At 46.3% G+C, this 15,082-nt stretch overlaps 1 protein-coding gene across 4 annotated transcripts in view; it reads right to left on the reverse strand.

Moving 5' to 3' along the window:
• Positions 1-11,406: 11,406 nt before the first annotated feature.
• Positions 11,407-15,082, reverse strand: part of PRKAR2A (protein kinase cAMP-dependent type II regulatory subunit alpha) — a 94,772-nt gene continuing 91,096 nt past the window's right edge. For all 4 annotated transcript variants that reach the window (XM_074032169.1, XM_045386279.3, XM_045386281.3 and 1 more), the window contains 2 exons: positions 13,065-13,206; positions 11,407-12,607 (listed from right to left, as the gene is read on the reverse strand). In XM_074032169.1, the coding sequence (XP_073888270.1) occupies positions 12,474-12,607; positions 13,065-13,206 (276 nt within the window). In that variant the 3' untranslated portion in view covers positions 11,407-12,473. The remainder of the gene's footprint in view (positions 12,608-13,064; positions 13,207-15,082) is intronic.

Consider the following 15,082-nt stretch of genomic DNA (forward strand, 5'->3'; position numbering starts at 1 on the left):
TCCTAGCACATCCTGGACACACACACCCTGTCCCCAGCACATCCAGGCAGGGCAAAGCTGGAGGGGCCAGCTGAGGTATTCCCATTGTGCTAGAAGCCCACCCAGTCTCAGTGGGCCCCACCCCCACACTCTTAATATGCCCTTGCGTGCACCTGGCCCTTGAACTAGTTCCCCAGTGCCAAGTGAGGGCCTTCCTGGTTTTTGGTTGTGAGGCCAGCTCTGTGTTGGGGGTGGGGGCTGCTTTTGCTGTAAGCCAGATACAAACCTTGAGGTGAGCACAAAGGCAGAGACCACAGCAGCGAGTGGACCCCAGCTACTTGACTGTAGTTGGGTCTTGGCCCAGCCCAGGTAGGCAAGGGACTCAGGAAATGCCAGGGTCAGTGGGAGTAGACATCCTCCCATAAGCCTGCCATCTTCGTACACAGCTGCAAGCGGAGGCCCAGGATGAGGGTCCCAACCTGTTTTTGTCTGGCCAGACTGAGACAGGAGCTGTCAGCCAGGTCCATCTTGAGTGCCGAGGGAGGTGCAGCGCTCCAAGCACAGGGTCTGAGGGTCACATGCTCTTCCACCCAGCTATGCTGTGCTTGGAAAAGAGCTCAGGAACCCAGCGCCACCAAGGCTGGAGCTTCCTGGAGAACAACCCCTCGTGCGGGGTCTAGGCCGAGACTTGGAAGGTCACCGGGGGCCCTGAGCCAGCGCGCAGCCTCATTTGTCACCCTGGGCTTGGGGCCGGCTGCGCAGTTCTGGGGTAGGAGGCTGGGAGCTCCAGGACAGCCCGGCCCCTGCTGGCCAAAGCAGCAAAATGCAGCACCACCATTCACGCATGCATCCAGCATGTCCCGCGTCTGAGGCTTACCTGTTTCAAAGGTATTCTCCCTACCTGGCCACAGGCCAAGACTCAGCTCATAGCAGACAAGGGAGTGTGTACTGCAGCTGTCCACTCATGCCCACGCCAGCAGTTTCAGAAGGAAAGTGAACAGTTTGACCATCACTGGATGTTATACTCTAAAGTGCTGGTTTGCTTATCTGGTGGGTCTAGACTTTAGCTCCTTTTTATCTGTTTACTAGACAAAAAACAATTGTACACACCTCCCCTCCTTCTGGGGGTTGGAGGACCTAGCCAGAATGGGGATTGCTGGATCCTGGCTTACAGCACAGTACACAGTGACCTTTGTCCCCTGGCTCAGTGCAGTTCTGCAGAGGGAGGAAGGGGTAGGCCCACGGCCAAGAATGCTACAGTATTCTTGTATTCTTGGCTGGTATCTTCTGTTTCAATGGCCTTCCCCAAGAACTGCATGTCAAATGTGCATTCGTCTGCCTATCAGCAGACTGATTGGTGAAGAGTCCTGCTGGTTTTCCTAGTGGCATGGGTACTGCCAATCCTCTGGTCTCACACTCTAGCCTGGCTAGCCTCCTGACCTGTGGTGTACAAATGGGCTGGGCATGCCTAACTTTGCGTACTGAAAGACATACCAGATAAATGGTTTTACAGAACAGAAAGAAATGCCCACAAGAGCAAGGATTCTGGTTGGGAAGAAGTGAGAGGGAGGGTTAGAAATATCATACATGGCTGGGCACAGTGGCTCACACCTATAATCCCAGCACTTTGGGAGGCCAAGGTGGGTGGATCACTTGACGTCAGGGATTCGAGACCATTCTGGCCAACATGGTGAAACTCCATCTCTACTAAAAATACAAAAATTAGCCAGGGGTGGTGGCGCATGCCTGTAATCCCAGCTACTTGGGAGGTGGAGGCAGGAGAATTGCTTGAACCCGGGAGGTGGAGGAGGTTGCAGTGAGCCAAGATCACGCCATTGCACACTCCAGCCTAGGCAATAGAGTGAGACTGTCTTAAAAAAAAAAAAAAGTCAGGCCGGGCGCGGTGGCTCAAGCCTGTAATCCCAGCACTTTGGGAGGCCGAGACGGGCGGATCACGAGGTCAGGAGATCGAGACCATCCTGGCTAATATGGTGAAACCCCGTCTCTACTAAAAATACAAAAAACTAGCGGGCGCGGTGGCTCACGCCTGTAATCCCACCATTTTGGGAGGCTGAAGCAGAAGGATCACCTCAGGTTGGGAGTTTGAGACTAGCCTGACCAACATGGAGAAACCCTGTCTTTACCAAAAATATAAAATTAGCTGGGCGTGGTGGCGCATGCCTGTAATTCCAGCTATACTAGGAGGCTGAGGCAGAAGAATCGCTTGAACCTGGGAGGCGGAGGTTGCAGTGAGCCAAGATTGCACCATTGCACTCCAGCCTGGGCAATAAGAGCGAGATTATCGCAAAAAAAAAAGAGACACCTTCAGAAACATTTGATTCCTAGCACCTGACCTCACAGAAAGCAATTGAGGCCAGAAATGCATTGCTGGCCAAACTTCCTCATGATATTTAGAATAACTAGCATAAAGATCACAATTTCTGGCTGGGCGTGTTGGCTTGCCTGTAATCCTAGCACTTTGGGAGGCTGAGGCAGGCGAATCATTTGAGGTCAGGAGTTCCAGACCAGCCTGGCCTACATGGTGAAACCTGGTCTTTACTAAAAATACAAAATAAGCTGGGCATGGTGGTGGGTGCCTGTAATCCCAGCTTCTTGGGAGGCTGAAGCAGGACAATCACTTGAACTCAGGAGGCAGAGAGGTTGCAGTGAGCCGAGATTGCGCCACTGCACTCCGGCCTGGGCGACAGAGTGAAACTCCTTCTCAAAAAAAAAAAAAAGAAAAAGAAAAAAAAAGAAACATGAAGGATAAACTCCATGGGCACTGGATGAAAGCTCCAGGAATCACCTGATGGATCTCAGTACCATTATTGTTGCTAATTCTTGGGGTTTAAACACAGAGTTAGAAACATCCACAGCTGGTCATCAGGATTTATTCAATGAACAAATGAGCTTAGGAAGACCTAACTTCTGACATTCCAAGTTAGAACTTGGTAATACCTGTCTGAATTCCCAACTGATTAGTTAGGTTCCTGGTCAACACTCGGCATTTTTTTTTTTGAGACAGAGTCTTGCTCTGTCGCCAAGCTGGAGTGCCGTGGCAGGATCTCAGCTCACTGAAAACTCCGCCTCCCGGGTTCAAGCGATTCTTCTGCCTCAACCTCCCAAGTAGCTGGGACTACAGGTGCATGCCACCACGCCCAGTTAATTTTTGTATCTTTATTTTTTTTTTCCTTTGAGATGGGAGTCTCACTCTGTTGCCCAGGCTGGAGTGCAGTAGTGCGATCTTGGCTCACTGCAACCTCCACCTCCCAGTTTCAAATGATTCTCCTGTCTCAGCCTCCTGAGTAGCTGGGATTACAGGTGCACACCACCACGCCTGGCTAATTTGTATATTTTCAGTAGAGACAGGTTTTCACCATGTTGGTCAGGCTGGTCTTGAACTCCTGGCCTCGTGATCTGCCCACCTCGGCTTTCCAATATGTTGGGATTACAGGTGTGAGCCACCGTGCCCTGCCTAATTTTTGTATATTTAGTACTATGTTGGCCAGGATGGTCTTGATCTCTTACCTCATGATCCATCTGCCTTGGCCCCCAAGGTGCTGGGACTACAGGCGTGAGCCACAGCACCTGGCCAACACTCCGCATTTTATTTACATATCAGAAAACAATCAGGTAACAGTATGTATCACTCGCCATGATTTGTCTCTAGAGAGAATGGGTAAAGGAAGCAAAATTTATACTTAATATGATGCTTTGTTAAGTGACCCCAATTTTCTCCCACTTTACAATACCATTTTAATTGTTGTTATAAAATTAAGTGATTCCCTATCACTATATACTCAGGTAATATATTCAGGTAACTTTGATGGGACAAATTTCTAGCTTCCTGTTAGGACACACTAACATAGTCCTCATGTAATGTTCCCTCTTCAAGGCTGAGACTGTGGATGATATGATCTTGACATTGTCCTAGAACGTCTTATGTCATAGCAGTATTACCACGAAAACCAAACTACAATTTTTTTTTTCCTTTTGGTGAAGAACGGGTTCTCGTTATGTTGCCCAGGCAGGTCGAACTCCTGGACTCAAGCTATCCTCCCGCCTCTGCCTCCTTAAGAGCTGGGATTACAGGCGTTGAGCCACTATGCCCGTCCACATTTTTTTTTAATTAAAAACATTTTTTTAGAGATGCGGTTTCACAATCGAGACCATCCTGGCTAATGCGGTGAAACCCTGTCTCTACTAAAAATACGAAACAAAAAAAAAAAAATTAGACAGGCATGGTGGGCGCCTGTAGTTCCAGCTACTCGGGAGGCTGAGGCAAGAAGAATGGCATGATCCCAGGAGGCGGAGCTTGCAGTGAGCCGATATCACGCCACTGCAATCCAGCCTGCGCTACAGGGCGAGACTTAAAAAAAAAAAAGACAGATGTGGTTTCACTATGGTACCCAGGCTGGTCTCAAACTCCTGGGCTCAAGCGATCCTCCCACTTCAGCCTCCCAAACGGCTGAGATTACAGGTGTGAGCCACCACACCTGGCTGACATTTAATTTTTAAAGCTTTGAAACAGACATTTTGGTTTTTAGAGGGTTCAGCTACCAGTTTATTGGGCCCTAGTGGGTCCCAAGATTTCCATCTACCAGTTTCTTGGGTCCTAGATTTCATATGTTCCCACGACTTGGCCCTTTGATACAGGCAGGTGTCTCTGTCCAAATGTGGGCAAGATCAAACTGGGACAAGGCTTTACAATAGCATGAGCTTCCTTTGGTCACCTGAAAAGAAACTGTAGGTACAGTGGGCTGTCACAGCATCCTTGCTAGTTCTGGTTATAGCCATGTTACAGAGAAGGAAATTATGTAAATAATACTGAGTGACAGATGTTTTCTACTTTTTTTTTTTTTTTTTTTTTGAGATGGAGTCTCGCTCTGTCGCCCAGGCTGGAGCGCAGTGGCTGGATCTCAGCTCACTGCAAGTTCCACCTCCGGGGTTTACGCCATTCTCCTGCCTCAGCCTCCCGAGTAGCTGGGACTACAGGTGCCCGCCACCTTGCCCGGCTAGTTTTTTGTATTTTTTTTTTAAGTAGAGACAGGGTTTCACCGTGTTAGCCAGGATGGTCTCGATCTCCTGACCTCATGATCCGCCCGTCTCGGCCTCCCAAAGTGCTGGGATTATAGGCTTGAGCCACTGCACCCGGCCTCTACTTTTTTTTAGATGGAATCTCACTCTGTTTCCCAGGCTGCAGTGCAGTGGCACAATCTTGGTTCACTGCAACCTCTACCTCCTGGGTTCAAGCAGTTCTCCTGCCTCAGCCTCCCGAGTAGTTGGGATTACAGGCGTCTGCCACCACACCTGGATAATATTTGTAGTTTTAGTAGAGACGGGGTTTCACCATGTTGGCCAGGCTTGTCTTAAACTCCTGACCTCAAACGATCCACCTGCCTCAGCCTCCCAAAGTACTGGGATTACAGGCATGAGCAACCATGCCTGGCCTTTTTCTTTTTTTTTTTTCAGACACTGTACCTGGCTATTTTTTATTTTTTGTAGAGACAAGGTCTTACTATGTTGCCCAGGCTGGTTTCAAACTTCAATGATCCTCCTGCCTTAGCCTCCCAAAGCACTTGGATTACAGATGTGAGCCACCATACCCAGCTCTCCTGGGTTTCATTGGTGAGTTTGTCTTCCTGGCAAGGGATACACAGGATACCCTTGCACATCATCCACAACAACTGAAATACCATGCTGTGATCACTAATTTTATGTGTTAACTTGACTGGGCCATAGTGTGCCTGGATATTTGATCTAACATTATTCCAGATGTTTCTGTGAGGGTGTTTTTGGATAAGGTTTTTTTTTTTTTTTTTTTTTGAGACCGAGTTTCACTCTTGTCGCCCATGCTGGAGTGAGTACAATGATGCAATCTCAGCTCACTGCAACCTCCACCTCATGGGTTCAAGTGACTCTCCTACTTCAGCCTCCCAAGTAGCTGGGATTATAGGCATGTGCCACCATGCCCGGCTAATATTTGTGCTTTTAGTAGAGACTGGGTTTCACCATGTTGGCCAGGCTGGTCTCAAACTCCTGACCTCAGGTGATCTGCCTGCCTCCACCTCCCAAAGTGCTGAGATTACAGGCCTGAACCATCGTGCCCAGCCTGGATAAGACTAACATTTAATTTGGTATAGAAGTAAAGCAGATGACCTTCCCTAATGTGTGTGGGCCTCATCCAATCAGTCGAAGGCGTGAATAGAACAAAAAGGCCAACTCTTCCCCAAGTAAGAAAGAATTCTCTTTCCTGCCCACTTTTGAACTGGGACATTGTCTTTTTTCCTGCCTTTGGACTCTTAACTGAAGCACTGGTTCTTCCTGGGTCTTGAGCCTGCTGGGTTTTGGACAAGAGCAACAACATTGGCTCTGCTGAATCTCAGGCCTTCAGAGGGGAACTGGAACCAAACCATTGGCTCTCGCTAGCCAATTCACCTTGCACATCTTGGGACGTGCCCACCTCCATAACTGTGTGAGCCAATTCCTTATAATAAATCTTTAGGCTGGGTGCAGTGGCTCACACCTGTAATTCCAGCACTTTGGGAAGCTGAGACAGGAGGACTGCTTGAGCCCAGGAGTTCGAAACCAGCCTGGACAACATAGTGAGATCCTGTCACTGGAAAAAAAAAAAAATCTTTATACACACACACATACACATCCCCTACTCACTGCTTCTCTGGAGAACCCTGACTAGTACAAGGGGTCCCTATTTCAAGGGCTCATACCCCAATCCCAGATCTGCCAGAAGAGTGAATCTGCCAAAGGAGTGCTATGATGGCCTGGAGCCCTGAAACAAAATGGCAAACACATAACGTAAGACTGCACCAGAAAGTCAGACATGATTTGTCAGCCTTTATTAATCAAGAGTAAAGCCAAGCCCTAGGGTTTCCTTAACAACAACAAAAAGAACATCAACCTTGTTTATGGCAAACAGTGACTTAATTCTTAATGACTGTTCATTATATGTTTAACACCACAGAGCAAGAATTGATCACGTTTCAATCACTTATTCTTCTGAGATTAAAATACAAGTTTAAAACAGATTAAAATAAAATTCACTCCAATGATTTAAAATATAATTCCAATTGAAAGACATTTCAAACACTGTATGCAGAACTCAGGACCAAAAGAAGACCTTAAAACATTTTTTTACCTTTGAGGTAGCACAATAATGCTGAATTAGATTTATTTTATTACAATGAGCTTAAAAAAACAACACAGAATCTACCCTTTGCTCAAGGTGGGCTAAATGGTTTTACGAAAACCCCCCATGAGGTTAGTGACAGTTCTTGTCCTTTTTTTTTTTAAAGTATAAAGATAGCCCTGCAGTGTGTAAAAGGAAACCTATAGGAAGGCTGCTTCCCATAAAATAGACAATAGAATCATTGAGGAAACATCAGCAGTCAAGACAGGAGGAACAAGAGGTCATCGTAGTGAAAAACCAAAACAACTTGTATCTTGGCAAGATTGGTTTACAAGTTCATGACAAGAACAAAAATTCCAACATCAGCCAACTGAAAATAAAAGATAAAAAATGACATTCATGGATCTTTTTACTTTTTCTCTGTGCAAAATGCTCTTCTTTCTAAATGAGAGAGGGTAGCCTGTACACTGTGACATGACATGAAATGCTGTGTGCCCAGGGCGCTGCTGGGTGCCAACAGCACCTCTCACTGAATACGATATTATTGTGTGCAGAGAAAATGGGCAATCGGAGGATAAACATAACCTCTCCTGGCTGGAGAACCATTTCTTGCCACTTTGCTGCTGAATTCACTCATTAAACTGCTCAAAGGAAAAGCTCTACCCCGATTTCTGAGAGTCTATAGCAATATACGTAACACAATTATATGTGAAGACTATTGACTAACAGGACAATAGCACATGAACTTTTCCTTCAGAGAATTCAACCAAGAGAAGAGAGTGGGTGGGATAAGCTAGGGGTCAAAAGGAAGGCTCTCAGGAATATTCTCTACCATCCAAAATCAACAGCAAAGCCATAAAAGGGGCATGAGCTCTAACTCATTGAAGAGAACAACACAAAACAGTAACAAAGGGATCTCTTCCCAACATATGCTCGTCTCCATGAGGCTCAACCATCAGTGCAGGGCTTGCCTGATGTGGACAATGTGGATACCTCAGCCCTGAGTTGAAATTGGTCTGCCACCTTTGATTCCCCATGCTGCAAAAAGAATTGGAACGCTCTCAGGTCCTGGCACTGTGGTAACAGCTATACCCTATTTCACTCACAGACGTCCTTTTAGTCTCCCTTTCTCAAGCTATTAAATAGAACCCCCTAGGGATCCTGTATGCAGTGAGGGTCTGAACTGATGATCCACATGTCAATCAGTAGTTACAGAAGGATGACTTTTTTTTTTTTTGAGATAGGGTCCCACTTTGTCCCCCAGGCTGGAGTGCAGCGGCACGATCATGGCTCACTGTAGCTTCAATCTCCCGGGTTAAAGAAATCCTTTCACCTCAGCCTTCTGAGTGTGCACCACCAGGTCCAGCTAACTGTTTTTTTTAACTTTTTTTTTTTTCTCTTGGTACAGGCAGGGTCTCCTTCTGTTGCCCAGGATGGTTTGGAACTCCTGGGCTCAAGCAGTCTTCCTACTTTGGCTTCCCAAAGTGCTAGGATTGCAGGCATGAGCCACCATGCCCAACCTGAGCAGGATGACTTAAACCTGATCAATTCTACTCCAAAACAGCAACCATCATTAAGTCAGGGGTGTCAAGGAGGACTCTGACGGGAAAGACTAGACTGGGATGTGTGTGAGAGCGGGATGAGAAGGCCCATCCCTAGCAGACTGCAGGAGAAACTCTGGCATAGAATTCACCGCCAGCCCTATCTAGTGTGATGGATGACAGGGAGGAGGCATCTGCTCAGTATTCAAACAAAATCCTCACAAGTTCTGGGGCTGGACCTCTATGTCACTCCTGAATCCCAATGTATCCATTACCTTTGCAAGAAACTGGTGTGATTCTTGTCTGTTAAGGGCAAGACCTGCTTTCTCAATTTACTTGATAATAAAGTAACACCATGGAAAAGAAGAACCTCAGAAAAATGTGGGGTCACCACATGGGCTTTCCCAGTGCTAGCTGCCTGTTTTGGAGTATTAATTACAACCCTTCACAATTCTGAAGGCTGCAACGTAGGCTACAGAGGGCAGTCTGAAAAGAGTCCTTCTGCTTTTGCTTCATGGAGCTTAAGAAGAAAAGAGGAGGCCGGGCGCAGTGGCTCAAGCCTGTAATCCCAGCACTTTGGGAGGCCGAGACGGGCGGATCACGAGGTCAGGAGATTGAGACCATCCTGGTGAACACAGTGAAACCCCGTCTCTACTAAAACTACAAAAAACTAGCCGGGCAAGGTGGCGGGCGCCTGTAGTCCCAGCTACTCGGGAGGCTGAGGCAGGAGAATGGCATAAACCCGGGAGGCGGAGCTTGTAGTGAGCTGAGATCCGGCCACTGCACTCCAGCCTGGGCGACACAGCAAGACTCCGTCTCAAAAAAAAAATAAAAATAAAAATAAAAAAAGAAGAAAAGAGGAATTACCAAGGTTGTGGTGGGTTATTTACTCTGGAAATATCTTGGTTACATTGTCCGTGGCAAAAGCGGAAAGCCTAGCTTATGTGGACAGTCCAAAGTGAATGTGTGGGCCATCATTATCTATGACAGATATGACTCAAGCCCTAGCATGTAATCTCTTAGGGACTTAAGTTAAAAAGAAACAAAAAATCATATTGGAAATGGCCTCTTGATTTAATATAAACTTGGTTACAACATTCAAATTTATCTTTACTGAAATTTCACACTGCTCCTAGGAGCCCTAGGAGCATCTGATTCTAAGTTATTCTGAAGGAAAAAAAATTTATTCTGAAATATACCTTATTAGGATGATCACTGGACTTCTACATGATATAATTAAAAGGCTAAATGGGTTTTAAATAAATACAAGCTAAATTACCTTCTTCTGGGGTTAACAATTAGAATCCCAAATACCCCAACATCTCATCTAGAAAGGCCTTCCCGGCCGGGCGCGGTGGCTCAAGCCTGTAATCCCAGCACTTTGGGAGGCCGAGACGGGTGGATCACGAGGTCAGAAAATCGAGACCATCCTGGCTAACTCGGTGAAACCCCGTCTCTACTAAAAAATACAAAAAAATAGCCGGGCGAGATGGCGGGCGCCTGTAGTCCCAGCTACTCGGGAGGCTGAGGCAGGAGAATGGCGTGGACCCGGGAGGCGGAGCTTGCAGTGAGCTGAGATCCGGCCACTGCACTCCAGCCTGGGAGACAGCGAGATTCCGTCTCAAAAAAAAAAAAAAAAACAAAGAAAGGCCTTCCCAGTAATTCTATGAAATTGTAAATGATACCAATTTTTTTTTTTTTTTTTTTTTTTTTGTGAGATGGAGTCTTGCACTGTCGCCCGGGGTGGAGTGCAATGGTGCGATCTCGGCTCACTGCAACCTCCGCTTCCTGCGTTCAAGCAATTCTCCTGCCTCAGCCTCTCAAGTAGCTGGGATTACGGGCACCCACCACAACGCCCGGCTAATTTTTTGTATTTTTAGTAGAGACGGGGTTTCACTGTGTTGGCCAGGCTGGTCTTGAACTCCTGACCTTGTGATCCGCCCGCCTTGGCCTCCCAAAGTGCTGGGATTACAGGAGTGGGTCACCGTGCCCGGCCAATGCCAATTTTTGAAAACAGATTTGATCCTTAGGATAAATGCCTGAGTTAGCTGACAAACTTCCATATATATGAATATGTTCAAGTGAAATTACCTAAAGAGTAACTTTTTCTTTTCTTTTTAAGAGACAGGGTCTTACTGTGTTGCCCAGACTGGAGTGCAGTGGCATGATCACAGCTCACTATAGCCTCGACCTCCTGGGTTCAAGTGATCCTCCCACTTCAGCCTCCTAAGTAGCTGGGACTACATGCACAAACCACCACACCTGACAAATTAAAAAAATTTTTTTTTTTTTTTTTTTTTTGCCAGGCGCAGTGGCTCACGCCTATAATCCCAACACTTTGAGAGGCTGAGGTGGGCAGATGACCTGATGTTGGGAGTTCGAGACCAACCTGACCAACATGGAGAAACCCCATCTCTATTAAAAATACAAAATTAGCCCAGCATGGTGGCGCATGCCTGTAATTCCAGTTATTCAGGAGGCTGAGGCAGGAGAATTGCTTGAACCTGGGAGGCTGAGGTTGCGATAAGCCAAGACTGCACCATTGCACTCCGGCCTGGGCAACAAGAGCGAAACTCCATCTCAACCAAAAAAAAAAAAAAAAAAAAAAAAAAAAAAATTTTTTTTTTCCTAGAGACAGGGTCTCACTTTGTTGCCTAGGCTGGTCTTGAGCGATCCTCCCAGCTCAGCCTCCCAAAGCACTATGATTATAGGCATGAGCCATTGAGCCTGGCCTGAGAATTTTCTTTAATTTCAAAAAAATAGCTGCTGCTTCTTTAAAGAGTTTAAAAATTGATGGGTTCAATGGCAAAGCTACACAACAACTCTGGAGTGGAAGGAAAGAGCTCTCTTTATAGTACAACCTCTTTCCAGCATACTGCCATTGGCCAGTAGGGGCAACTGCAAACAAATGGCAGGAGTTGCCCAGGAAGGTATTTGGTTTGGACAAAGTGATAGCAACCCTCCAGACCCTGACTCCTTATAAATGGGTAACAATTCATTCATGCAGACTGCACAGAGGTTAAAAAAAAAGATACAAAAAACCCACAAAATCCCCAACCCAGAAAACCTTTCCTGGCCCTCTACTAACAGTAAAATGTGCTAAGCTCAAATTTTCTGCTTTAACATGGGTCCCACTGACCTATCAGTCTGCTCTGGGGTGCTGACCTGCTGGGTCCTGAGCAGGGTCTTTCCCTAAGCATCACTGTGGGTTTGGAGACAGCTGTAATGTGTGCAGCTGTCAGCAGAAAGTACAATGCCACTGGGCTACATATGTCCACACCATCCACCACCATTTCCCACTGTAAAACCGCAGGCTGTGACTGTGAACAAATGTGGACTTTCTCAAGGGACAAATAAGGAGACTGAAGGCTACATTTCCTCCTTTGAGAACGATTAGAGAGTGTCTACAGTTACACAACAGGTTTTTGCAGACCCTGTGGTAACTTCCATAAGTAAGAGTAGCAGCAAGAGAGGAAAGGAGCATGTTTATACTTTGGACTTTGTATCAGGCACTTAAATTGTTGGAGAGACATGCTGTTTTGAACCAAAGATGTAAAAACTGGGTTGGAGTAATCTTTACAAGTGGTCTAATAATGGGCTTTCAGAAGCAAAGTGGAGGTGTGGGTTGAACCTCTGCCCATCCTTTAGTGCTGACTTTCAAGTTTTCTAAATGCCCATAACCACAGCAGTGGCAGCAGTGGTGGCAACAGCAGGAACAGTTCTGTCATGTTTGTTTTCTGTATGTGTTCTGTGGCTGACCGGAAGGTTTTGGTGTCACACTAAGAAGGCTCTGGGGTATGGCACACCTACTGCCCGAGGTTGCCCAGATCCATGCTGGAGCCAAACATCTTCACCAGCTGTTCCTCATAGTGTGAGATGTTCCTCTTCATGATGTCCATGCAGGGCCCCAGAAGCCTCTCGAATGCTTGTACATCCATAACTGCATTGTTAAAAAGAGGTGAGGGAGAGAATGAATTCAAGCCATTTCCCTCATGCAAACCTTTTCCTAAACATACCCATTCATGTTATAGGAGATTACACCTTGGGACACTGGCTACTTGCAAAAAGGGATGTTTCTACATGAATTCAGAAAGACTGTGTCATCCAAGTTAGAGACTTTACAGAGTCCAGCAGCACCTGTTCTTCCCATTCTCCCACAGCCCTGGACATCACTTCTTTTCATATGGCTAAAGGGCCTGCATGCCTGTCTTGCTCACAGGCTGTCATCAACGCTCAGAAATGTTTGCTGAAAGTATCCATTCATCCATCTCTGGTGGTCATATAAACTGCCTAGGCCTAGACAGTAGTAAAAGATGGCAGAATATGTCAAGGCTTGCTGATGGGAAAAAAATATTACACGTTAGAAAGAGTATTAATGCATAAAGAACTTTTCTTACCTAAGCATTTGACATCTCCAACTGCATAAGCTGAGGCAGCTCTGGGTTTGTTGGTGACCAGGGCAAGCTCTCCAAAGTACTGCCCCTTATGGCAGCGGGCAATCTCGACCTCCTGGTTCCCACCATCCTTGTTTGATTTAGTCTACAGCAGGCAAAGAACATGACCTAGGCTGACTCCAGGATCACAGCTGGGCATGTCCAGTTGCACACACATGCACTGTTCTCAGCACACTCCACACAATTATTGAGGCACTCACTTTGCAGAAAATTCACTAACTGTACCATGTAAACTCCACAGATTAATTTCAGTGGTCTGGTTTGATCAGAGGAGTTTGCTTTTCACCTAGGGCTCCATCTGAGTCCTAACATTTTTAAGGTAATCTACAGCCATACCACTCTGAACATGCCCAATCTTGTCTAAATAAGGACAATGCTTCTCTTAATGAGCCACAAACTTGGGCTATTTCTCTGAGTTGAGACTACGCCTTGAACAACATTTTATAGTGACAAAATTCCCCAAGCTCTCCACCTTCTTCTTTTTTTTTTTTTTTAAGAGACAGGGTCTCACTCTGTCACCAAGGCTGGAGTTCAGAGGAATGATCACAGCTCATGCAGCCTTGAACTGCTGGCCTCAAGCAATCCTCCTGTCTTGGCCTCCCAAAGTGCTCGGATTATAGGAGTGATTCACTGCTTCTGGCCAACAAATTTCTTTTTAAGTACTATCTGTATCTTAAGTTAGTGGTCTCTCCTCCCTTTTTTTTTTGAGACGGAGTCTTACTCTGTTGCCCAGGCTAGAGTGCAGTGGCATGATCTCTGCTCGCTGCAAGCTCCGCCTCCCGGGTTCATGCCATTCTCCTGCCTCAGCCTCCCGAGTAGCTGAGACTACAGGCACCCGCTACCACGCCCGGCTAATTTTTTTTGTATTTTTAATAGAGACAGGGTTTCACCATGTTCGCCAGGATGGTCTTGAGCTCCTGACCTCGTGATCCACCCACCTCGGCCTCCCAAAGTGCTGGGATTACAGGCGTGAGCCACTGCACCTGGCCTCCCTCCTCCCATTTTTTAAAGTAAGAGTTAAGTAACTAAATTTAAGATAATACACTACAGTGTATTAATATCTAGAGTTTTTTTTTTTAACAAATCCAATTGCTAACCAAAGTGATAATTTAAGTAAAAAATTGTTTAGAATTTTTTAGTAAGAATTAGTCTCAATCTCTAAGAACAACTTTATGTTGTAGGCAGAAAGATAATTTCCTTTTTGGTTAATTTTTAAAGCAAACAAAACTGCTACGCTGGCTTACATGGTTTGACCCTTCTTCCTTCTACACTTCCGCCCTGTTGCTCTGAAGTTGGTCTATTCCATTTGAGCCAACTTTCTCTTTCCAATTTCAGTAGCATTCTCTGGAGTTGCAGCCATATTTGTGCCCACTTAGTCCCTTCTCTAGAACAGGAGGGACTTATCACACCATCACATACGCACCAGCTCCAGTATTATGCAGGTTTTCTCGCAATGCACATTCTGAATCAGTAGATCTGGGGAAAAGCCCAGGACTCTACACTTCTGACAAACCTCCCACCCTGCAATATCCCAGTGCCATGCTGCTGCTGATCTTATGCACCTAACACTATGCTGTGATCATAGCAGGTGTCAATGAATATCTGAGAAATCTACAAACATCACTAATCCAAAAACTGTAAATAAAATGACACAGACATTTCAAACTATTGTTTTTTTTTTTTCTTTTTAAGAGGTCTCACTCTGTCGCCCAGGCTGGAGTGCAGTGGCGCGATCTCGGCTCACTGCAAGCTCCGCCTCCTGGGTTCATGCCATTCTCCTGCCTCAGCTCCCCAAGTAGCTGGGACTACAGGCGCTCGCCACCACGCCCGGCTAATTTTTTGTATTTTTAGTAGAGATGGGGTTTCACTGTGTTAGATAGGATGGTCTTGATCTCCTGACCTCGTGATCCACCTGCCTCAGCCTCCCAAAGTGCTGGGATTACAGGCGTGTGCAACTGTGC

Source organism: Macaca fascicularis, chromosome 2 (genome assembly GCF_037993035.2).
Source record: "Macaca fascicularis isolate 582-1 chromosome 2, T2T-MFA8v1.1".
Taxonomy (NCBI): Eukaryota; Metazoa; Chordata; class Mammalia; order Primates; family Cercopithecidae; genus Macaca; species Macaca fascicularis.